The sequence below is a fragment of the Sturnus vulgaris genome, chromosome 26 (genome assembly GCF_052056855.1).
Source record: "Sturnus vulgaris isolate bStuVul1 chromosome 26, bStuVul1.hap1, whole genome shotgun sequence".
Taxonomy (NCBI): domain Eukaryota; kingdom Metazoa; phylum Chordata; class Aves; order Passeriformes; family Sturnidae; genus Sturnus; species Sturnus vulgaris.
Window position 1 is genome coordinate 410,250 of NC_142268.1, and position 25,217 is coordinate 435,466.

Sequence of the window (25,217 nt, forward strand, 5' to 3'; positions counted from 1 at the left end):
CAACTTAAAAATTAAAAAAAAAAATCCGCCGATATTCACCAAAACCAACTCGAAAATTCAAAACCCTAACCCCGAAGATGGAGCAGACACAAAAAAGCACAGAGAATTTTGCAGAGTGTGCCTCGTGGGGCTCTGAGCAGCAGTACCTGGTAGAGCTTGGTGTGCAGGGAGCCGCTGAACTGCATGTACTGCACCAGGTAGGAGCGCTGGCCCTCGTAGGGGGTGATGATGCCGATCTGGTCAGGCTTGGCCCCAGCCTTGAGCAGCTTGGTGGTGATCTTCTCCACGTTGGCTGCTTCAGTCCTGGAGGGGCACACACGGGGTCAGGGCAGGCCACCAGGGCTCGGCTTTCAGCGAGTTAATTGGGTTTAAAAGGGTTCCCTTTCAATGAAAACATCAATTCTGCTCCAGCTCCTCACTCAGGCCATGCACTTGGGCCACTCCCAACATCTCAAAGGACACGAATTTCACCTCCACCTTCTCAGAACTGCACAACAAAACCTCCTCAACTGCACATGGAATGTCTGGCTGGAGTTAAATGTGGAGCTTCTACAATCAACATCATTCCTCTGGTGGCTTTATCTTAAAGCTTGAAATGTGGATTGTTTTGGGTGTCAGTGCTCCCTATCAGCCAAGCATTGTGCACAATCTGCTTCACTGCAGCCAGTCTTGCACATGCTGTTCAGGAAACAGACTGAGATTAAAAATATCTCAGCTGATATTTTCTTCACAACTTGGGCTGGTTTCTCTGCCAGGCACATGAACAATCACGACCCAAGAGGAGCAAATTTTAAGTTTATTTGTTGAAAAAGAAGGTGGAACGTGCACAAAAAGGGGGAAAAAAGTTAATTTCCATCCCTTTTGGACTAAGTCTGAGATTCAGGATTCTGCTTTGAGGAGTTACTGGAATTGAAGATGTGACTTGGTCAGCATTTCCTGCTGGCCCAAATTCACCCACACCAGGATTTTATTTTATCATGCCCTGCCCTACACCCAGTGAGGGAAGAACTCCTCCACACAACCCCAGCCCAGCTCTGAGCCTTTTTCTCCTGGTTTGCTGTAAAAGGAGCTGAGGGAAACCCAACGTGAGCTGCACCCCCCTGAGGGAAGCTTTAATTAAAGCAGCAAACAAGGATTGGTTCACTGAGGGATCCCCAGCCCTGCCCTGCACACTTAGGCCAGGTTCAGCTGGCAGAGCTGGGCTCACCTGTTCAGGTAAGAGGTGCCTGAGCTGGCAATCTCCTCCTGTCCCTGGGTCACGTAGAAGAACATGGGTTTGTCAGGCTGGGGCCACTGGAAATCAAAGCCCTTCTTCACCCTGTCAGCTGGGGAGCACACAACAGGCACACAACAAATCAGCAACACCACTCTGCAATTTCCATATCAAAGCACCTCAAAGTGAAGCGTGATGCAAATTTCTTTTTTTTTATTAGAACACCAAACCCAGATGAGAAAACTCCTGCTTTGATCCCTGCTGAAGATCTGCAGCTCTCCCCAGTTTTCAGCTCTCCCCAAAGGCTCAGAAACCTTTAGTGTCACTCTCTTTTCAGATGATTATTTTAATAGAAAATCTTATTCTTACTCTCCAGATTGTTCCAACAGCACCAACACCTTCCAGGCCATGGAAACAGAAACTAGGAGGAGTGACCCAAAATGGACAGGAATAGCCCAAAATGGACAGGAATAGCCCAAAATGGACAGGAATAGCCCAAAATGGACAGGAATAGCCCAAAGTGGACAGGAATAGCCCAAAATGGACAGGAATAGCCCAAAGTGGACAGGAATAGCCCAAAGTTAACCGGGCTCACTCAAAATTAACAGTAGTAGCCCCAAGTGAGCAGGGCTCAGTCACCCCAAGTGAACAGGATTAACCCCAAATGAACTCAGTCAGGTTTGTATTATGGAAAGTGAAACATTTTGTGTCCCCACACTGGCAGTGTGACAGCTCACCAGCACCTCCCACCGTGCTCCCAAACCCCATTTCCCAAGCCCTGCCAGCATTTCCCTCCCTTGGCTGCTGCTGAGGCTGGCACAGCCCCTGTGGACACACACATTCACAGAGCTGGGGAATTCCAGCTTGGGAATTCTCTCCAGGCCTGGATTTCTCCTGACTCTCAGCTCCATTCCCAGGCTGACAAGCTGACTGCAGCTTCAGTTAGGGAGGAGTCTCCCAGGGTGACAACATGGTGACAAACAGAGTGGAATTCATCACCAACATTAACCCCTGGTGTCTTTCCCGTGGGACACATCCTGAGGTGCTGTCCCAAGGATGTTTTTCCCAATTGTCCAATGAGCTCCTGTCCTGTCCTGGCTGCACTGACACACTTTAAACCCGGGCTGTCTGTACAATAAATTGCCTTTTTTCCCCACAGATCCCCGTGTGTGCTGCTGTCCTTTCTCTCTGCAGTGCAGAGGCCCCAGCTCACCTGCAGTGACGCCGTTCTGCAGGGAGCCCTCGTAGAAGATGTTGGAGGGGAAGGCGCTGAGGGCGGGGTGCATGCGGTACTGCACCTGCAGGCGGATGGGCCGGATCCCCAGCACCACCAGGCGCTCGAACAGCGACTGCGACAGCCCCGCCTTGGCCGCCTTCTTGCACATCACCACGGGCCCCAGCTGGCAGTGGTCACCCACCAGGATCAGCTGTGGGGACACAGTGCATCCACGTCAGGCTGCGTTCTTGGAGGTGGGTGGGAAATTATTGCCAAAAAACGGGAAATGCGGGAGAGCGATACGGGCTGGGAGGATCTAAAATCCCACCCAGGTCGGAGCCAGTCTGGAGCCATTCCCCGTGTCCTGGCCCTCCATCCCCAATCCCAAATCCCTCTGAGCTCTCCTGAAGCCCCTTCAGGCTCTGGAAGTGACTCCAAAGCCACTTCTCTTCCCAGCCTGGCCTTGGACATTCCCAGGGATGAGGCAGCCCCAGCTTCTCTGGGAATTCCATCCCAGCCCCTCCCCTCCCTCACAGGACACGATTTCCCCTAAATATAAAATCCAAACCCACTCTCTGTCAGTTTAATCCATTCCTTGACACATTAGGAATTAATCATTCTAATTTGTGATAAACTTCAGCTCTCCCCAAAGGCTCAGAAACCTTTAGTGTCACTCTCTTTTCAGATGATTATTTTAATATAAAATCTTATTCACTCTTCAGATTGTTCCAACAGCACCAACACCTTCCAGGCCATGGAAACAGAAACTAGGAGGATTGACCCAAAATGGACAGGAACAGCCCCAAAACGGACAGGAACAGCCCCAAACGAACAGGGCTCACCCCAAATGAAATCAGTTAGTTTTATGTCATGGAAAATGAACTATTTCGTGTGCCTACACGAGGAATGTGGCTGCTCAGTGCCACATCGTGCTGTGTCCCCAGGGCCATCTCTCAGAAGCCCAAGGCTTTACCTGCTTGGCCCCCAGCACCACGGGCACCATGCACTCGGGCTCGGTGGCCTGCGTGCTCTCGTCGATGAGGATGGAGCGGAACTGCATCTTGGCCAGCCTGGGGTCCCCAGCTCCCACACACGTACAGCAGATGACATCTGCATTCTGGGACACACAGGGACAGGGGTGACACCGCGAAAATGACATCATCTGCATTCTGGGACACACGGGGACAGGGGTGACACCGCGAAAATGACATCATCTGCATTCTGGGACACACGGGGACAGGGGTGACACCGCGAAAATGACATCATCTGCATTCTGGGACACACGGGGACAGGGGTGACACTGGCACCATGGCAGGGCAGCACTGGCATCTGGGATTGCAGCAGGGATGTGGGGAGGCAGCAGGGATGTGGGATTGCAGCAGGGATGTGGGATTGCAGCAGGGATGTGGGATTGCAGCAGGGATGTGGGATTGCAGCAGGGATGTGGGATTGCAGCAGGGATGTGGGATTGCAGCAGGGATGTGGGATTGCAGCAGGGATGTGGGATTGCAGCAGGGATGTGGGGAGGCAGCAGGGATGTGGGATTGCAGCAGGGATGTGGGGAGGCAGCAGGGATGTGGGGAGGCAGCAGGGATGTGGGATTGCAGCAGGGATGTGGGATTGCAGCAGGGATGTGGGGTGGCAGCAGGGATGTGGGGAGGCAGCAGGGATGTGGGATTGCAGCAGGGATGTGGGGAGGCAGCAGGGATGTGGGGAGGCAGCAGGGATGTGGGATTGCAGCAGGGATGTGGGATTGCAGCAGGGATGTGGGGTGGCAGCAGGGATGTGGGGAGGCAGCAGGGATGTGGGATTGCAGCAGGGATGTGGGATTGCAGCAGGGATGTGGGGTGGCAGCAGGGATGTGGGGAGGCAGCAGGGATCTGGGATTGCAGCAGGGATGTGGGATTGCAGCAGGGATGTGGGATTGCAGCAGGGATGTGGGGAGGCAGCAGGGATGTGGGATTGCAGCAGGGATGTGGGGAGGCAGCAGGGATGTGGGGAGGCAGCAGGGATGTGGGGAGGCAGCAGGGATGTGGGATTGCAGCAGGGATCTGGGATTGCAGCAGGGATCTGGGATTGCAGCAGGGATGTGGGGAGGCAGCAGGGATGTGGGGTGGCAGCAGGGATGTGGGATTGCAGCAGGGATGTGGGGAGGCAGCAGGGATGTGGGGAGGCAGCAGGGATGTGGGGAGGCAGCAGGGATGTGGGGAGGCAGCAGGGATCTGGGGAGGCAGCAGGGATGTGGGGAGGCAGCAGGGATCTGGGATTGCAGCAGGGATGTGGGGAGGCAGCAGGGATGTGGGGAGGCAGCAGGGATGTGGGATTGCAGCAGGGATGTGGGATTGCAGCAGGGATGTGGGGAGGCAGCAGGGATGTGGGGAGGCAGCAGGGATGTGGGGAGGCAGCAGGGATGTGGGGAGGCAGCAGGGATGTGGGGAGGCAGCCCCAGCACCTCACCATGAGCAGCTCCCTCTCTGCCGTGCGCTTCAGGGCCCGGTATCTCTTCTCATCAGCAGAGGAAAGCTCTCCAGTCTCATCCTTGAGCTGCTGCAGCTTCTGAAGCTCTGGCATGCTGAAAAAAAACCCCATGAATTTTACTTTACAGCCCCAACAACTTTGTGGGATTGCAGTGAAAGTGATTTCTAACCAGAACAAAACTGTCCCATCAAACAAAGCAGTGACACCCCCTGGGCTGTGCCCACCACAAACACCCAGTGCAGGATTTTAGGGTTTTGTGCACTCCTCACCTGTCCATGTTCCTGATCTGGTTGTGCAGGGCCAGGAAGGACACGGGGGAGTCGATGGCCTCCCTGCTCTTGGCACACAGACGAACCACCTTGAGGCCGGTCTGGTGGATCTTCTCTGTCAGCTGGTCCACGGCAATGTTGCTGGGGGCACACACCAGCACAGGCCTGGAAAAAACAGCCAAAAGTCAGTCAAAAACCAGCCAAAATCCAGCCCCAAAACAGCCCAAAAAACAGCCAAAAGTCAGTCAAAAAACCAGCCCAAAATCAGTCAAAACCCAGCCAAAAAACCAGCCAAACTCAGCCCCACAAGCTCAGCCCCACAAGCCCAGCCAAAAAAAACCACTCAAAAATCACCCAAAACTCTCAATAAACTGCATTTTTTTTCCCACTTGACTTGCACTAAAATATAAGTTATAACACGTCCCCTAAAAATATGCTGGGGAAGACAACAGATCTCAGTGACACAAATGCTTTTAGAATCAAGGTGGTGCTTGGCATTCCCAGCCCCGTGCAGAGGCTCGGGGGGAGCAGCTCTCACCCATTGCCCTGCCTGGCCAGGTGATACACGATGGTGGCTGATGTCACCGTTTTCCCAGTGCCAGGGGGACCCTGGATAAGGCTCAGAGGACGCTGCAGGACGGTCTTGACAGCATAAACCTGAACAAAGAAATGAAATTTTATTGCAATTTAACAGTGCAAGCGCAGGACTGACACAGCTGAGGCTGTGCAGGGACAGACGAGGGCACCTGAGAGTGGTTGAGATCAGGGAGGCCCTGGGCTGTGAAGCGTTTTGGCAGCTGGCATTTGATGATGACATCTTCCACCTCATGGCCCAGCAGCTTGTGGTAAATGTAGCCAGACACTGAGGTCTCATCCACTGCAAATGTTTTCAGAGCACTCTGCATCCTGAAATGAAGGGAAATTATTCCTCAAGATCAGCGTGGCCTCAAATGAGCCACCCCAAACAACATCCAACACTCATTAACGGAATTAAAATCGCAAAAATGACACTCTGACAACTCAAATTTTGCTTTTTCCCCATGTGAACATTTCAAGGTGTTCCCAGAAAAACGTGGAGAGGACACCAGCCTTTGGTGACAGAGTCTGTGACAGGAATTTGAGGTGCAAGAACCCGTGACAGGAATTTAGTTGCAAGATTTGAAATAAATTTGCAGCCACAGTGAATAAAATAATAGGATAAGAGAAGATAATAATAATAGGATATACTGCTAATAGGAAATTCTAGTAATAGGATAAGAAGGCAGCTCCTGCCTCACCCAACTGTGGGCCCCACAGCCAAATGCTGATATTTTAACTGTTTAAAGCAATTTCAGGAAGCTGAACTGTAAAATTGTTCTTCTTATTATGCTTCCAGTATTATTCAAGATAAGGTAAATTTCTCTCTTTGATACCTTTGCAACAAACCCTTCCAAACGAGAAAAACTGGCCATTTTATGCCATTAATTCCATTTCTAGCCTCTCTGCACCAGGTGCTCACCACACACTGAGGTGATGCCAAAACAAGAGAATTTCTGTTGTCCAAAAAACACCGAGTGAAGGCAAAGAGCAAAACTGTCCTCAGGGCCCAGCTGGGAGGTGCTGCCTCAGTACCTGTCAAAGGAAGTGGATTTCCACACAAAATCCACCTGGAAGTTGTGGGTGACCTCCACAGGAGCTCCCACGCTGCTCCTCAGCTCGATGGCAATCTCATCACCATAATCTGTAGAACCTCGTTAAGTAGTAATTTCGAGCAAAAATTTGAATTTTATTCTCCCCAATTTTGGTGATTTTCTTCAGCACAGCTTCCCCCCACCCCACCAAGAGGTTAAATCAGCAGAGAATTACTTGTGGATATAATTAATGACTTGTTAACGACTCCAGCTCAGGCCTGGCCTAGCTGAGGGCTCTCTAAGTAAAGGATACTATCAGGAACTTTGATCACATGCCCAATTCCTTTCCACAGCGGGGCCAGGTCTCCCTTGTACCTCAGGCAGATCTCATCTCCCTGCATGAGGCGCATGTCTGCAAAGGAAGGGGAAAAAAAAAATTCTGAACAACCAAAAAAAACCTTGCAGAGGCATCCCAGGCCAAGCCCCAGAGGGCTCTGAACGCTGGTTTTATTCAGGAGGCAGAAAATCAAACCCTGACAAAGACACAGGGCAGGAGTCCTTACCTGAGTCAGTCTTTGGCAAAGTGAAATAAGCAATTCTCTTCTTGTTCAAGCCCAGGTCCCACCTGACTGTGATGTTATCTTGGGTCTGAGAGGAAAATAAATAACATTTATTATTGACTTGAAGAGCTGTTTGCCAACCACCACGGTCCTGTGCTCCCAAACTGTGGAGAAATTACAAAACTTGCTGTTCCAATGCCACCAAAAATCTGAGCTCACAGCACCTGCAGGAGGTGAATTCTGTTCCAAGAGTTCATGATGAGAAACCAAGTCCTGCTCAGCAGCTGTGCCATTCTCCCCCAATTCCAACACCCATGAAATGTTTTGCCATTCTCCCCCAATTCCAACACCCATGAAATGTTTTGCCATTCTCCCCCAATTCCAACACCCATGAAATGTTTCCAGGAGCCCCCAGAGCTCCCTGCCAGGCAACTGCAGCTGCTGAGGGTAACAAAAAGCTGCACTTCTGGCAGAGAAGGTGGGTTTTGGAAAAAACAACTTGAACACAGAAAAGGTGAGCAGTTCCCAAGTGTTTCAAGCTCTTAAAACTCCTCACTGTGAGGATTTTCTCTCCTCTCCCTGCTATCACTGCTGATATCCAGTGCTGCTACATCACAGCAATTCCAATATTTCTGTATTCCACTCAAAGCTTCCTTTTGTGCTGTGATTCCACGTTTGACCCCAGGAGTGATCAGGCAAATCAAAAGACAAATTTCCCACATTTTACCTGAGATTCCTTGAGTTTCTTGTCATAATCTGCCTCAAGCTTGACCAGAGGACCAAATATATTTTGGTATTGATAAGCATCTTCATATCTAAGCAGGACATGCTGGGGCTCCTCATCAACACCAGGCTTTTCCAAGTCCTCGAGGGTTGCAGATGGATTTTCCTGGAAATTAAAGCAGAGATGTTTTGTTTCAAAGCCTGAAGTATAAAAATCGACAGCAGGAATGATAAAATTGTGACTCCCTGACACAGGGAGTGATAACAAGGTGGAACCATCCTTAAAACTACACCAGGGCATTACAAATCATGTTAAACCCAGTTCAAATTTTAAAGGATGCACAAAAAAACCTCTCAAAAACCCCAGAACTGAATGAAGCAACAATTCCCCGCTCTGCTGGGCATCACTTAAGGCAGAAATATTTGGAAATCTTGATATGAGCAAGGAAAGTTGTTTTTCAGCTTGGTGAAGCTTTCAACAATTTCCTGTATGTGATTTCTGCCTTGCAGAGCTCCTAAAAATCTCGTCCTCCTTCAAAAAGCCTCCGAGTTGAGGCAGACAAGCCCCCCAGAAGTGCAGGCTGTACCTTCCAGAGCTCCTCGAGTTTGTTGATCTGCTGGGCTGTGATCTGGCGGGCCCGGAGCTGCTCCTGCTCCGAGGGAATCTTCACCAGCCACGAGAGGAAGCAGCGGTCCTGGATCAGGGGCTGCCACTGGGAACTGTCCCAGTTGATGTCCTTCAAGCTGCTCTGGCTGGCACATGGCTGCCTGCACGACCAAAAACACAGCCAGCAATTGTCACGTTACACAGATGGGAGGGAAAGAGGTGTGGAGGGGGAAAATGGGGCTGAAACTGCTCCAAAAGCAGGAAAAATCCAAGCAAGACGACCCCAGTGTGCTGGGAGAAGTGAGAAGTGTTGCCTGGGTGTTTCCAGGACTGAAAAAAATGTATCTGAAATATTAAATGTGACACCTTTGGAGGTGGTTATAATCCGTGCAGATTGTGCACACACAGATCAGTATTTCCCAAACAGAAATACAATTTCTACTGGCAAACACACAGCGACAGCATTGAATTCAAACACACACAATTATAAATTTTCACTTCTGACTGAGCCTGTCAGAACAATTTCTGATTTATTGTGGCCTCAAATGATTCTGTGAGCTGAGAGAAAAACACCCTGAGTCAGAGTTGCTGTTCCATGGCTCCAGAGCCACTTCCTGAACTGAGCTGTGGCTCCTCCAAAGCTAAAAAAAAGAGGGGAAAACACTTTTCTTCCATTAAGGAATGGAGAATTTAGGAAAAATGTTTTTCTGCAGAACTAAGATGCTGATTATCCATCTGAACCCTGCATGACTACCTGAAGGAGAACGGGTGACGAACCACAACACAAACCGCATTTTTTTACGACCCGAAATCATTTCGTGGTGAAATCCAAGCATTTTACAAATCAAAACCGAAACGAGAGCTCATGAAGGCCGAGCCGTGAGCAGGAGGAGCTGCAGGCCAGGCGTGGCCTCACCTGCACAGCAGAACCACCACGGAGTCAGCCTTGGCAGGGATGAAGCCCAGCAGGAAGACGTTGCGGCAGCCGCAGTTGTAGCACTCGAGCACCGTCTCCCCCAGGGGCCCGTCCTTGTGCAGCGTCACCTCCTTGCACTTGGCTCTCACCAGGTGATTGACGATGTGGCTGCCAGCAAACAGCACACCGTTAGCACTTGGACACAAACACCAAGGCCACAGCGGGTAAAGGGTTAATCAATGTGTTTATCGGGGTGGTGCAATGTGAAAATAGAGACAACAGGATGCAGGAATTGAATTAAAACCTGCACAGAAATTAAATATATTAAGCCACACAGACATGAAATAGATGTGTAAGCTTTAGTTTTAAGTAAAAGTAAGTAAGAATATGTTTTTAAGTGTCTTAAAGAGCAAAAGCCTTAGAATCTGGTGCAGAAAACAAGCTTCAAAAACAAGCTGCACTAAGAGCTCAGAAATATTGTTCTAGACATTAGTGTAGAAAACAAGCTTCAAAAAGCAGCTTCAGTGAGAGCTCAAAACCAGTTCTAGACATAACAAAAATCTAGTAAGAGTATTTTTCAGATAGAAGAGATATATGCCAAAATTATATTTATCCATACAAATAAACTGTTGTGTTATAGAACCAGAATCCTAAAAGGTTTGGAAGAAACCTTCAGGTTTGTGTTTCGAGCTCGTTGGGTACTCTGTAAATAAAAATCAGTGTACTGGAGTGAGAGCTGTCTCCTCCTCCACCACCATCATCACCACTGTGACCAAAGAAGAGGAGGAGGAAGGAGGAAGGAGCAGAAGCAGGGAGAGCAGGGAGCTGCTGCCTCTGCTCAGGACTCTGTCCAGGCTGCAGCTCTGCCCCTTCTCAGGGCCTTGCACCAGGAGCTGCTTCTGTTTGGGATTCCATGCTCCAAGCTTTCAGCACTTGGGACTCTTTGCCTTTAGAGACTGATGTGCCTTTACAATAAACAACTTTACAGCAGCCAAGAGCTGCTCTGCTCTTCTGAACACCTAAACCCATGTTGGGAACGTGCTCAAGGGTGCTTTGAGTGTCAAGAAGAGGAAATGGGTCCACAAGTGTCATTTTTATTTCCATGGTTTCAGCATTTACCTGCCAGAGGTGTTTCCACGCCCGTTGCAGAACCATTTCTTGCTGGTGTTGCAGTAAACCACACAGGCAGGGTCGTGGATCCCACAGTAACTGCAATTCCAGAGGGAAAAACAAGAAGGGATTGGTTATTGCTGAGAGGAAAATCCAAACACAAGCTCCAACTCCATTTACAGGCCTCAGAAATAAGGGGAAGTGGAAACTGGGGAACAACAGGGCTGGGAGAAGCATCAAAGGAGCCGAATTTCTGTTGTGAAATATTGGAGAAGTTCCCATCAGTGGGGTGGCTGAGCCTGGGATGTTTTCCCAAGGGAGCTCTGAGCTGGCCAGAAGTGAACAGGCAGCTCCAAAGGTGTCCAAAAACTCCAAGAGCAGCACAGGAGCTGCTCCCCAAATCCCCTTTTCCCTTGTGGCCCCTGGAATTCTCACCTGCAGGCGTGCACAGGCAGATCCTTGGTGTAGTAAGTGTCCTCCTCATCCTCCTCGAAGTTGAGCTCAGCCAGCAGCTGGCTGGTCTTGGCCACGTTCTCATCCACAGCTCCATTCTGCAGGATCCCATCAGGACCATTCACCTGCAACCGGGGTGCACACACCCAAAAATCAGCCCCAAAATCCTCCCCAGCCAAGTGCTGCCAAGAGCAGGAACACAGCCAAGGTCTGCCTCATCAGCTTCTGTTTTCCAGGATTATTCCAACTCCAATTGAGAAGTTGGAATAAAGTTCCAGGAGGAGATTGCTTTCCTGCAGATTGGGTTTTTCCATTCAATCCCACAATCAATACTTGCTCCATCAGCTCCAGTTTCACACAGGATTATTTAAACTCCAACTGATAAGCAGGAAAACAAGGAGATTGCTTTTCTGCAGTTATATTTTTCCACAGCCTTACATAACAACATTCCATTTCAACAATCCCAGCAGCTGTTTTCTCACCCTTCTTTTTATTCCAGGGATCTACCTGCAAACAGGGATTTCACTGCACAGGATTTTCCCCACCTACTCCTGTATCCACCATGGGCTGCCAAAAACCACGGAATTCTGCAACATTTGGTGCTGCCTCAGCAACTTTCCCACCCCCAGCCTTTCTCCTGATAAAAATAACTCCATTTTTGGGTGCTTTTCCCGCCAGGAGGCGTGGATGTCACGCTGGGATTTTGGCATGGTCACTGCAGGTGCTGCCCCTTGGGATTCCCAGGTGTCCTGGTTCCATTTCTCCAGCCCTGAGGGACTTTGGAAACTCAATATCCAGTTGGGAAAAACCCCAGAACTTTCATTCTCTGCCTTCTTCAACCAGGATCCCACCAAAAGCTCAACAGGGAGAAGTTTATCCTAACCCATGTTGATTTTGAGTGGAAAATGTGGGAAAGGGAGCACCAGAGTGACTGGAATATTCACAACAATTCTGAGGGGAGTGCTGGGGTCATTTCCCTATCACAGGGATAATTAACACCCCCAATATTTGTAAAACTAAGAATTCTCTATACATTTTGTCCAGATAATAGAACAAAAATCAATCAAAGTCTTTGTCTATAAATACAGTATTTTAACAACTTAGATTTAATGCAATTTATCTGGGAGGTGCAACTTAATTCTGGCAGAATTAGGAACACAAAACCTTTAGTAAAAGAAATTCTAATATAAATAAAAAGCTCTCCTCTACAAGCTGTAATGAAGCAAGCTCAGCGCATTTCTCATTAAAAATTTAACAGCCAATTGCAAGAGTTAAACTCCAAACTTCCCACTTGCCCTGGGCCATCAGGACCTGCCCTCAAAGCTCCATTTCCAGCTCTGCAAATGAAATGAGGAGCATTTAAATGAAATGAATAAATAAATGGGCTGACTTTTTATTGGTGTTATCTGCAAGCTCTGCCTTTTAATAGAAACAATCAGCCCAAAGGAAGTGAATGGGCAAACGGGAAATGTGGAAAAAGGAATCAAAGCCCACTGAAGGAGCAGCAGCACAACCCCATTAACGGCATGAGGGCAAATCCCAGCATCTGCACAGATGCCAGCAGACAAATAAATACCCACTTGAAATATCCATTTCCAACTGATAAAACCATTTTATAAAACAGAAATAAGAGCTGGTTGTGGCACAGGTGGAATTCAGAGCCTGGAGTTGCTCTGAATTCCTTACAAGCATTCCCAGGCACTTCTGTCCCACAGTGCATTATTTCAAGATCTGAACACATTTTTGGGTGCTCATAAGAACTGGTTTCCTGTTTTTTGTTTAGTTTTTTTTTTAAAGCAGCAAAGTTGGGGCTTGTTTGGGGATTTCTGAGGGCAGAGGAGGAAGCAGTGTCAGTGCTGAGCTGTCCCAGGCCTGGCGGGGCAGCAGTGATGTCACCTGTGCTGTGAAATGCTGCCCCAGCCCCTGGCAGGCTCCCGAGCAGGAAGTGATTGTTCCAAAGCCCGCTGTGATGTCAGCCTGTGTGCACTGCATTAAAATCCTGGCACTGGCAGCTCTGGTGGCAGGGGGGCCACGGCTCTGTCCTGAAAAAATGTTGGCTGTGACTTCTGGCACGGCGAGTTTGGCAGCTCTGGGCTGAGAGTGCCACAAAACCACTCCCAAAAAACTCCTGGGGCATTCCTGGCCCCTCTGCTGGTCTCTAAAATATTCACTGGGACACAAAACCAGGGCCAGGGATGGAGTTAAAGGATAAAAATCAGTGTTGACAAGGAAGGAGTGGCTGTCCCTGGATCCCTGGGTTTGGGACAGTGGCAGGTCCCTGTTCCTGGCAGGGTGGGATGGGATTTAAGGCCCTTCCAAGCCAAACCACTCAGGATTCCCTGATTCCATGAGCAGGGTGACAAATGGTGTTAACCAGGCTGCCAGGCCCTGAGGGGCTCCAGGAGAGCTCAGAGGGATTTGGGATGAGGGATGGAATTCCAGGACACAGGGAATGGCTCCAAACTGGAAAGGGAAATCTGGGTGGGATATTGGGAAGGAATTCCTGGCTGGGCTGGAATTCCCAGAGCAGCTGTGGCCACTCCTGGATCCCTGGCAGTGCCCAAGGCCAGCCTGGACAGGGTTTGGAGCACCCTGGGATAGTGGAAGGTGTCCCTGCCTTTTACATTTTAACATTTTCCAGCCCAAATCATGCTGGGATTCTGCTGCCTGTGAGTCCCCAGCTCAGGACTACCAGAATATTCCCAGCACCCAGAGCCCAGCCAGGCCAGGAGCAGAGCCCCAGGTGAGCAGGGCCCCAGGTGAGCAGGGCCCCAGGTGAGCACACCTGCAGCCTGCTCTGCTTTAAAGTGCTGCATTTCCAGCTGCAACCAGATCGGGAATGGCAGTGCGGCCGGGACTGTGCTGGAAAAGCCCCGTCCTGATGTCCTGACGGGATGTCCCCAGCACAGCCCAGGGAAGAGCCCCAGACCCGCCGTGTTTGGGGCCGGGTGCCAAAGGCAGCCGCCGCCGGCCCGTCCGTGCCCTGCAGGGCTGGGATCCCGGCTGAGGGACATTCCCTTTCCCTTTCCCTTTCCCTTTCCCAAGGAGGAAGTCGGGGAAAGCCTCGCCCCTGGGAGGGAGCGGCGCTTCCAGATGGGACCTGAGCAACGAGGACTCGTCTGGCCCGGACAAAACAGCCTTTGTTAGGACTGGAAATGAAACCCAGCCTCCCTAGGCCAGACCCAAGGGCTGCCTCAGCCTCGCTAAGCCACTCCAGGGACGGGTTCATCCACACCGAGGGTCCCCCCAGCACAGTCCCACCCGCAGCACTGAAAAAAAACCAGGCAGGAAGGAGAATTGCAGAGAATCCCGGGATGGTCTGGGGCTGGAAGGGACCTTAAAGCTCATCCAGGGGCGCCTTCCACGATCCCACAGTGGTCCCCGGGCACTTCAGGGATCCAGGGGCAGCCACAGCTGCTCTGAGCCTTCTAAATCCCTCTCAGAATACTTCGGGAAAATCGATTCTTATGTTTATTTAGTTCTAGGAAACAATGGAAATAGAATTTTCTGTAGAAAAACCAGCAGGGAATTTGTTTGTGCTCTACTCGTGCTTTTGTCAATTGACCACTAATCAATTGTAACATTATTGAACTATTAATTAAATATGTTGGGAAATGAAGTTCTTTTATACTAAATCCATCAAATTGTCCTAAAAAAATGAGGTGCCCTGCATTTCTCAACTCAACTTTTTAAAAAGACCCCAGAAACAGCAGAGCACAAGTTTCTACCTCCAATATTCCTCAGCTCCAAATAAAATTATTTCTTTAATTAGCTTTAATTATAATCACAGGGCTAATCCTTCATTAAGCAAAACCTGATCCGTTTGAGAAGTTATTATTTAAGATGCCTCCTGCCAAAAAGAACAACAAACTTCAATTATCTGGTGAGGGCAGCAAAACTTTTGCCCAGGACCTTAAGAAACACCTAATTTCTGATTTTATCCGCCCTGAGAGGGACAGGTCTGAGCAGATCCTGGGCTTTGTTTCATTTCACTCAGGAGGAAACGGGGCCTGTTCCACCTCCCGGAGTCCCTCCCCAAAAATGACATTTCTAACGTCAAAGCGAGCACCAGGATGACCACAAAAGTTTGCAGAAACCTAAAATCACCTTGATTTAAAAAAACCCAAAAAACATAAAATCCCCTCCTTTTAGCCAAGAGACAAAACCAGTACCTGAAGCTGCTCTCCAGAGCTTTCATTGTTTTTTTTTTTGCTTTGACTTCAAAGGTTTTTCAAACATGTTTAGACAAAAAAAATGGCCAATTAATAATTCTCATGTCTGGACTTTCAGCTTATGAGGCTGATTTTGGGGTGGTTTTTCTTCTCCTTGGCCACAAATTCTCTACTGGGAGCTCTGGAATGATCACAACCCATTAAAGGTTGAAAATTAGATGTGATTAAAATTCCCTCTTTAATGTACAGTCTGAGTGTACACAGAGATTTTACTGCTGGTAGAAAACAATGCTGATCTCTCAATGGCCAAACTACAAAAATTCTACCAAATCCAAAAGGTGCAAACAAACAGAAAATAACCCAACAGCTCTGAGTTCTCAGACTCAGTGACCTGAGCACATCCCTGCTGTCACAGGCATAAAAAATGATTTAATTTGTGCTGGGATAAAGCCCCAGGACAGGATAAATCCTCCCTCACACCTGTGGAGCTGGATGTGCTCCCTGCTCCCACTCTGCTGCACTCACAGGCACGTTTTGCAAATAAAAGGCCAAAAACCAGGTCCAGGATGTTTGGTTTGGGGGTAAAAACTCATTTAAAGCTCTCAACTCCTCTTTAAATTCATCCCTTAACACGTGGGTGATGTACAAGCATTTAATAGTTAATAATGAGATTTCAGGAGTCTGGGAGGAAATTGAGTATTCCACGATCTTTAAACTGGAGGAAAGTGTGGCTTTTTTAAAAACACAGAAGAGTTCTTCGGTGTTTTTGTTGTTTACTACAGGCACACTGAGATTGTTATCTTCATTTGCAGCACTTCTTGTGAGCTGTAATCCTAATTCCACCCCTGCCTACGAGCTGTGAATTGCTCCATAAATACAATTTCACGGTCTTTTAGGTGCCAACCATCAACTGTAATCATAAAAAAACCCGAAAGTAAAACCTGTTTTTAAGCCACGAGGAATCAGAGCTCAGAACTTGTCCCAGGCCTGTCCCTGCCATACAACCCCCGAACAAACCAGCCCAACAACCGTGCGGCAGAAAAAGTACGAATTTCTAAAAATTAATATTCATAGTAATAACAAGAAGAAATTAAAGCGCATTTTAGCGACAGGAAGTAAAAAAGCCGAATTTGCTCAGCACCCGACTTTCGATAACCAAACACCACCCAAACCCCGTGTTTGTTTTAAGGAGAAATAACCCGAACTGACCCAGCCTCGGTGGTTTTCTCCTGTTTTTTTTTTTTCGGCTCCCTATCGCAACGACACAACTATCGCGACAGCCCCAAGTTTCCTGCCTGGACCCAGTCGCTCCAATTGCGCCTCCCGGGGCTCCTCCACACGCGGCTCCCGCTCCCCGCCCGCCTCCGGGGGGGCCCCGAACGCCCAAACCCCCGCCCGCCCCTTCCGGAGCCCCCCGGCCGCCTCACGACCCCCTCACCTGCGCTTCCAGCGGGCCTGGAGCTCCCTGCCCTGCTCCGGGGGGCCCCTGGCCCTGGGCCGGCCCCGCCTGGCCGGGCCCGGGCGGGGTCTGGGTCTGGCTGGGGAGGGTGAAGTCGGTGAACTCGAACTCGGAGCCCTGCGTGTCGGCGCCGAGCAGCTCGGCCTCCTCGGTGTCCAGGAAGGTGAGGGTCTGCGAGCTGGGGCCGTACGCCTCCACGCTCATGGCGGCGGCGTTTCGTCTGGCCGGGAGCTTTCGCCCCCCTTCCCCTCACGCCACACACCCGAGCCCGGGCCTCCCCTTCAGCGAGCCCCGGGCGGCCGCGCTACGCGAGCGGCGGGATCCGCCGCGCGCACCAGGCCGCGCGCCCCCCCCACACACAAAAACGAACCCTCCGCCGCCGCCGCCGCGCTCGGGCCGGCTCGCCGGGCGGCCCCGGAGCCAACGGGCGGGAGAAAAGGGAGGAGCGGGGCCGCGTCCGAGTGTCCGGCCGGGTCCGAGTGTCCGTCCGGCCGCGGCCGCCGCGCGCCAGGGCCCTGAGCGGTGACGCGGAGCGCGCGCGGGGGACGCGCCGACGGCAGCGCGCGCGCGCGGGAGGGGACGGCGGGCGGGGGGGGGGGGGGGGGTGACGCACACGCAGCACGTACGGGGGCGCGGCCAGCAGGGGGCGCGCTGCCCTCCTGGGAGCCCTCATGGGGGAGAGGCGGGGCTTGGCGCTGAATGACGGGTGCGGCAGCCAATGGGGTCTTGAGATGAGGGGGCGAGAGGAGAGGTGCGCGCCCCGCCCGGCCATTGCACGTGTGGGGACGGGCGGGGCTTGGGCCTGAGTGATGGGTGTGGCGGGCAATGGGCGATCGACATAAGGGGGAAGAGCGGGCTGGGGGGGCTCCAGGGCTGCCTGGATGCGCTCCCTCACACACGGCGGGGAGCGGCTTTGATGGTGAGTGACAGGTGTAGCAGCCAATGAAGGTGAGAGGGCGAAGGGTGCGCGCCCCACCCACCTCACCACACACTGATGGGCGGGGCTTGGCTCTGAGTGACAGCCCATGCTCTTGCTAGGAAATGACGGGCGGGGCCTGGCTGTGAGTGACGGCTGTGGCAGCCAATGGGACATCGGGATGAGGGGCGGGGGCTGCGGTGGCTGAGGTGATGGAGAGGTCAGAGAGATGGATGTGGTGGCTCTGGAGCTCTGTGAGGGGCTGAGGTGTGGACAGGTCACTCTGAAGGGGACAGGTCACTCTGAGGGAGATGTGGTGGGTTTGGGCCCTTGTGAGGGGATGGAGGGGCTGAGGAGTGGACAGGTCACTCTGAGGAGAATGTGGTGGCCCTGGTCACTCGTGAGGGGCTGAGGAGTGGACAGGTCACTCTGAGGGGAGTTTGGTAGCCCTGGTCACTCTGAGGGGGACAGGTCACTCTGAGGGGAGTTTGGTGGCCCTGGTCACTCTGAGGGGGACAGGTCACTCTGAGGGGAGTTTGGTGGCCCTGGTCACTCTGAGGGGGCTGTGGTGGCTCTGGACACCCGTGAGGGGATGGAGGGCCTGAGGTGGGTGACACTGTGGTGACAATGGGGTCCCTTCATCCCCTGTGCCCACCACGAGCTGCCAGCTCTGGCTGTTCCTGTTGGCACTGCCAGGAGGGACACAGAGGGAATTAAGGATCAGAATGAGGGAATTACAGTAATACCTGCTCCAGCTGTAATTCCTGTTACACCTGTAATACCCCACAGCCCTGAGTGTGCTGGACTGGGGTTCTCTGAGGTCAGGGCTGTGCAGAGAAGGGAGCACCACATTTCTGCTTTTAAATAAACAAAAACCCGTTGGATTTACCCTCATTCCATTCGATCAGCACACAATCCCTTCTAAGAGAACTCCTGTGTGTTGGGACATTCAGTCCCTCTTCCCTACCACGTTAAGATGCAAATATATACCTTCTCTTATAAATAACTTTGATTTTATCTTCTTGCTTTTGGTGCAGGATAAAGCCCGACCTGAAACAACGTGTACCAGATCTGCAGCTGGTGGGCTGAAGGGATGGAGAGTGGAAACATCCTTGTCCTGGGGATATTGTGCAGCAAGAGGAGGGGAAAAAACAAGTCCAGAGAACACGGGAGTCACCACTTCTGCAGAGAGACTGAATTCATCTTAATTTTTAAGCTTTGGAGTAGAATAAACTGTTCAGACCAAAGCGTGACAGGGAGAAAGTGTGAAATAACATTGGAGGATGAAAGCGGACCCGGAGGGGGAAAAAACCCAAAAAATACAAAAATACAAAAAGTACAAAGCCAGGTGGCTGCTCGCTACCAACACTTTTATTTATTAATAAACACAACACACTCCAAACGTTTGGCTGCCTGACAGAATCCTCAAAAGCCTTGGAAAGCGATCAGAGTTGTGCTGCTGTGCCTGCCACAGCCCAGGGAATGACGGTGCCTCTGAGGACAAGCCTGGAAAAGTCCCTGCCGTGCCAGCAGGAGGTGGCTTTGTCCCCTCCCGGTGGCGTTGGGGACACTTTGCTGCTGCTGTCTGAGGTGCTGAAGCTGCACATTCCCCCACCACGGCCTGGGCCTGCCCAGGAGCAGCTGGAGAAGCAAACTGGTTGTTCCTGGTTTAAACTGGAGGCTGAAATTCTCTTTATGCACGGAGCCAGAGGCACGTGAGTTTTGTGATAATTTTGCTTCATTGCAACGCTGCAGACTCCGGGGGCCACTTTGAAGCTTTTCAGGATGAAATGGATGCACACCCAGGCTGCAGAGCTCCCAGATTGTGGTTTTTTGGTGTTTTGTGCAAGTTTTCTCCCTCAAACCCCGGCTGCTGCAGAGGGAAGGAGCCGTGACTCACTGGGCTTGACTGCTGAGCAGCCAATATGGAATTTAAAGAGGCAAAAACTGGCACAATTCCCTGAAAACCGTGCTGAGGTTCCCATTTCCCTGCAGAGCAGAAGCTGGAATTCACAGCACAGAGCCACGAGACGAGAAGAAACGTGAGCGAATTGATTTTCCAAAAGATATTTTCTGCTTCCAGGAGGTGAAAACGTGCAGGTGACAAACCCGGAGCTGCTAGGAGAATTCCCAGCCCTGGGAATAAGGAGAGGCCTTTCCCTGAACCTGATTTGAATTCCAAAGCGCAGCAGCCCTGGGGATTTGCTGCCATCAAATCCTCCTCCAGCCTGAGGGGAAGGCAGGGATTGGACTGGATTGGTCTCCAGGAATTCCCAGCCATGGAGATAAGGCTGGGATGGCTCCGTGACGTGGGGGGGGCCCAGCCAATGGAGCCCAGCCTGGCCAAGAACCGGGGGGAAAATGGGATATTTTTATCCTGGGATGGAATAATTGGGGTCAGGGGGAGGTGAGGGTGGGGCAGGGATCAGGTGGGGAGGGAGGAGCTCAAGGGAAGCTCCCACCCACAGCAATAAAGGCACACATTAAACGAATTAATCACTTTATTCCCCCCCTGCTCTGCTCACATATTTTTATTTAATGCCCAAGAAGCTCGGAGTGTTTGAAAATGAGAATTCCAGGGTGGTTTTAAATCCCTTAAATGCCATCCATTCCCATGGGCAGCTCCCACCATCCCAGGATGTCCCTGGACACTTCCAGGGATGGGGAATCCACACCCAGTCTGTTCCAGTGCCTTTTATAGTAAAGAATTCCATCCAAATTCTCCATTTTCTTCATTTTCTGCCTTTCTGGTTTTTGCCTTTTTCTTCCTTTAAAATCCTAAATGAAAATCCCTTAAAATTTTACTTATTTCACCACGCCTGAATACCAATAAATGAAAGAACGACAACAAAAAAAATCTGTTTTTTTTTTTAAACAAAAAAATCTTACGTGCTGTCAAAATTCCAATAAAGTAATTTTTATGATTAGTATTATTAAAAAGGGCTGAATCCACAGGAAAATAAAAATAAGAATGAGTTTTTCTGTTGCAGCTGGGTCATTTCTCCTGAGTTACCACGAGAGGGACACAGAAGGAAACGAAAGGAGCTGGGGAAGAAAATCCAAGGAACAGCTGCAGGTGGGATCACAGCCACACATTTCCCTTTTCCCTTTTGTTTGGGAATTTCTGGCCTCACAGCATTCCCCTCAAATCCTAAAAACAAAATCCTCACAGCTAACGGGATGAGAAATGTGAATTGTTAAAATAGGTTTTTTTCCCGGATTTTCCTCATTTTCCGTCATTTTTTTTTCCTTTTAGGACAGGGAGAGGTTGGGCTGGCTGGGATTTTGTTCCATCCCCTGCTCCTGGAGCAGCAAATCCCACAGGATTTTGTGGGTTTGGGGAGGTAATTTTGTTTATTCCCAGGCCATTTTCGCTAATTAGCAGCTGATGATGAAGTCCCAGATCCCATCAAATTCCTGCATGGAACAAATGGCCCATAAAACCTCCTGGAGTAAATATTGAATATTTCCTGGGCTCCTGTGGAATTAAAAATCCCAGTCCTGAAATGCCCTGGGTTGGAATTAATGCAAATTAAAAGTGGATTTTTTGGGATCTGCAGTGGATTCATCCTTAATGTCACTCCCAGCCCTAAAAAGAGGGCAGGAAAATGGGAGGAAAAAAACTTTAATTTAAAAAAATCACAACTTTCTAGACCTCAATCTTACATTTCTGTGACAGCATTTTAATATCACATGGAGGGCTGGGACACAGATTGGTAATTTTAATATATTTATGTATTTATATATTTCTAGAGAAATATATTTCTATAGAAACATATATATAGATAATTTATATGTTTATACATTTATTTATATATGTAGCTTCATGTATTTCTGTTTTTTATTTATAATTCTTTACTATTGTATTTCTTTATTTTTATACCTTTATACTAATGTATTTTCCTATGCTTCTATTATTTTTATATTTTTGTACTTTCATGTTTATATATCTATCTATATATTTAGATATTTGTGCATTTATATATTTATATAAATGAGTTTTACATTTATATCCCTCTACTGTTGTATTTCTATATTTCTATAATTTTATTTTTATAACTTAATGCTATTCTATTTTCCTATTTATTTTCCTATTTATTTTTATATTTTTACCAAGCCCTTTAATGCCCAGGATGTTTTCACAAGTTAAAAAAATGTGTTAGTAAATAAATGTAAGAATTTCTTTAAGGTGCCAAAAATTTTAGTGCAACAGGAAATGCAAATCCAACTCTGATTTCTGTGGAGAAAATTCACAGAAAAGGATTTTAATGATGATTTTTTTTTTTTTTTTTTTTTTTTTTGCTTTTATCCTTCAGGAAGTTGTGATCAATCTGATTAATTCTGATTTACCTGCAGGTTGAATTGGGAAGAAATATTCCCAGAATTTCCAGGAAGGAAAAGGAGAAAATTTTGGCCAAAATCCATGGATTTGGAATGAAGGAAGTTCTTAGAAATTAAGGATGGTGAGTGGCATTAAAAGATAACAGATGATAAAAGATAATAAAAGGTAACAGATAATAAAAGATAGCAGATAATAAAAGATAAAAAATAATAAAAGATAACAGCAGGAAATGAAACTTGGTGTATTAAACCAGCTCCAAATGGACATTAAAAAGAAGTAAAAATATTCCAATACATTGGAATTTAATATTAAAATAAGAATTAAACTTTAAAAGTTTCAGTAAGAAACTTGAAAATCCTTCCTTACAAAAATGTGTTAAAATTCCCTTTCCTTGGAAAGAGCTGAAACAACAGGGCAGGACCTGGATCGTGGAATGAATTCAGGGAAAAAAGCTTTGGATGGACAGAACTTGGGGCTTTTGTAGGGTTTTAACTGCAGGATTCCCATGTGCAGTTAAAACTGGGAAAAAGATGAGAGTTCCTAAAATCCAAGGGAAAAAAAAAACCCTGAATTTATTCAGGGTCTCTGGGAGGATCTGTTCCCTCTTCAAGCTGCCCCAGAGTTGTTAAAAATCCTCAATTTCCAAAGGGGCACCGACAGCTCTTGGAATTAAAAAATAAATATAAAATAAATAATAAATGAAAAAAATAAAAAAAAAAAAAAGGATTTCTCCAAAGCAGATGTTGCTGGAGCTGAGGTTAAAAACAAACTGTGGAGCTCCTGCAGGGCTGCAGAGTGTCCCTGTGGGCTGGGATTGCTGGCAGCTGTCCTGGGCACATGGAACAGGCAGAAATCAGCTTCCCACAGGGCTGGGGTGCTGGGGAGCTGCTCCCAAAAACTGGGAAAGGGGATTCGGGTCATCCATGGGGGATTCAGGTTATCCCATGGGGGATTCTCAGTTTATCCCATGGGGAATTCTCAGTTTATCCCATAGGGAATTCTCAGTTTATCCCATGGGGAATTCTCAGTTTATCCCTTGGGAATTCTCAGTTTATCCCATGGGGGATTCTCAGTTTATCCCATGGGGGATTCAGGTTATCCCATGGGGGATTCTCAGTTTATCCCATGGGAATTCTCAGGTTATCCCATGGGGGATTCTCAGTTTATCCCATGGGGGATTCTCAGTTTATCCCTTAGGGAATTCTCAGTTTATCCCATGGGGAATTCTCAGGTTATCCCATGGGAATCTGGGGCTGTGTGGAGTTCTGGCAGGTTTTTGGTGTGGTCACAGCTGATTTGGTTGGTGCTGCTGCAGGCTTGTAATTTTTTCCAAAAGAAAAGTTTTTGAAATTTTTTCAGGTAGAACACTCAGGGTTAAACCTGAGTTTAAGCCTAAGGTTGGGTTTGTCTTCAAAGGAAAAAAATCACTTGAAAATCAGGGATTTTGGAGTCCCACCCTGGTATTTTTTCTGTGTTTTTGGTGTAAGGGAATAACATATTTATATTTTCTGCATGGAAAAGAAATCCTCCTGAGGAAATCCTTCTTTCCTGCTGTGGAAGAAATCTTAATTTAGCTCTTAATGATGAAATAATGTAGGGAATCACTAATTGGGGTTGGGCTAAGGGTCCCAACTCGTTTGGCCACACCAGGACTTCCAGGAGCCCAAACACCCTCACCAAAAAAAGCCCTGAGACAGGAAAATTCCATTTTCAGGCCTCCATCCCAGAAAAATTTTCCTTTTCAGTCTCTTTTGCTGTTCAATTTGACAGCTTTGCCTTACTTTTCCTTGCAAAGTTCAGAAAACGAGGAGTGTAAGGTGATCTCTGCTTCCACAGCTATAGGAAAAGCTGGTGATATTTCATCAAATTGAAGTCTACTTTTCATTTTTGCTCGAATAAAAATCCAGAAAGGAGGGAACCCAAAATTGTTGCAGTTGTTTTGCCCTCGTGGAAGGCCTTCCAAGGAGCTGTGTTTGCCGTGGCTGAGGGCATGGCTGTAGGAAGGGGGAGGAATGTTTTCCTTGCAGAATTCTGTGGATTTCGGGAGGAATCCAGCCAGGGCTGCCCTCAGGCCGTGAATGGCCCCAGTGTAGTTTTGTGAGGCCTTCCCAGAAGTCAGGAGTTCCTTGGAAATGGACCCAGGAATGTCATCAAACAGCCTGGGACAAGATCAAGGGGGCTGTGGGCTCCCAGATCTTCCCACATTCCCACTCCATGATGGCACCAACGCCCTCGGACAGAGGGATCCTTAAACTGGAGCTGTCCCTACGTGCTGGGAGGGGATGGCAGGTGCTGTCCCCACGTTCAGGACTCTTCCAGCTGCTTCCTTTGCCAAGCATGATCAGTTTTCCCTTTTTCCCTTTTCCCCCACAGCCTCGGGGGGGAGGATCCTCCCAGCCCAAACTGGTGCTGCTGCCTCAGGCCAGGCAGGGGCGTGATGGAAACACCTCAGCAGCTCCCTGGGCTGGGCCAGCTGCTCCCCAGAGCCCCCACTGGGACAGGCTGCGCTGGGAATAACCTGGGAAAGGGCCTGGAAGAGCCTTGGAAAGTCAGAGACAAGGAGCTTTTCCCTCCAGGGTCAGGACTGACATCCCAGGGGCTGCCACAGGTGCTGTGGTGGAAGTGGAGCCTGCTGGAATTCCTGGATTCTGAGCAGGGCCTGTGGCAGCACAGCAACCCCATGGGGGAGTCTGGAAACTCTGCTCTGGGGCTGTTTGTACTAAAAACAGCACCACTGGCCTTGATTTATGAACAAACAGGAGTTTGCAAATGGCTTTGGGAGCCTGGTCCAGAAATCCATGAGCCTGATGTCATGTGGAGAGGGCCCAGAACACAGAATTATTTTTATGGAGTTGTTAGCAAGTGTTATTAAAAAATTGAAATGTTCAATTGGAATTTTTTTTATTTTTGGCTATAGGACGAGGGCAGAGCAAAAAGTCCTGGAATGGATGTGGACAAGACATTCCAGTTTTAGGCCACCCTTCCTGGCTCCAGATGAGAGCAGGGCTTTGCTGGAAGAGGGGATTGCAAAAGGGGATGTGAGGGAGGTCTGGAGAGCAATAATTTTAAACAGCACTTCAGCCATGATGTCATTTCAGCTGAAAAATAATGTTCAAGTTTGGGCAAGAGGAGCCCGGGGCCAGCAGCCAGGGTGGGGAGGAACTGCAGCAAAA

The 25,217-nt window shown here is 49.1% G+C and overlaps 2 protein-coding genes across 3 annotated transcripts in view; one reads left to right on the top strand and one right to left on the bottom strand.

Annotated features, from left to right (window-relative positions):
* Positions 1-17,310, bottom strand: part of UPF1 (UPF1 RNA helicase and ATPase) — a 26,002-nt gene extending 8,692 nt beyond the window's left edge. The window contains exons 1-17 of one of the 2 annotated variants that reach the window (XM_014887227.2): positions 16,766-17,310; positions 11,138-11,280; positions 10,712-10,801; positions 9,593-9,760; positions 8,657-8,837; positions 8,074-8,235; positions 7,350-7,434; positions 7,100-7,198; positions 6,788-6,905; positions 5,923-6,082; positions 5,715-5,833; positions 5,177-5,341; positions 4,887-5,001; positions 3,403-3,546; positions 2,427-2,640; positions 1,208-1,325; positions 147-303 (exon numbers count right to left, since the gene is read on the bottom strand). In XM_014887227.2, the coding sequence (XP_014742713.1) occupies positions 147-303; positions 1,208-1,325; positions 2,427-2,640; positions 3,403-3,546; positions 4,887-5,001; positions 5,177-5,341; positions 5,715-5,833; positions 5,923-6,082; positions 6,788-6,905; positions 7,100-7,198; positions 7,350-7,434; positions 8,074-8,235; positions 8,657-8,837; positions 9,593-9,760; positions 10,712-10,801; positions 11,138-11,280; positions 16,766-16,990 (2,463 nt within the window). In that variant the 5' untranslated portion in view covers positions 16,991-17,310. The remainder of the gene's footprint in view (positions 1-146; positions 304-1,207; positions 1,326-2,426; positions 2,641-3,402; positions 3,547-4,886; positions 5,002-5,176; positions 5,342-5,714; positions 5,834-5,922; positions 6,083-6,787; positions 6,906-7,099; positions 7,199-7,349; positions 7,435-8,073; positions 8,236-8,656; positions 8,838-9,592; positions 9,761-10,711; positions 10,802-11,137; positions 11,281-16,765) is intronic. The other variant, XM_014887228.2, reaches the window with a different exon arrangement.
* Positions 17,311-17,914: 604 nt separating this feature from the next.
* Positions 17,915-25,217, top strand: part of COMP (cartilage oligomeric matrix protein) — a 32,306-nt gene continuing 25,003 nt past the window's right edge. The window contains exons 1-5 of the mRNA XM_088179193.1: positions 17,915-18,018; positions 18,740-19,744; positions 20,693-20,778; positions 20,959-21,046; positions 22,059-22,165. The gene's annotated coding sequence lies outside the window, so the exon portion shown is untranslated. The remainder of the gene's footprint in view (positions 18,019-18,739; positions 19,745-20,692; positions 20,779-20,958; positions 21,047-22,058; positions 22,166-25,217) is intronic.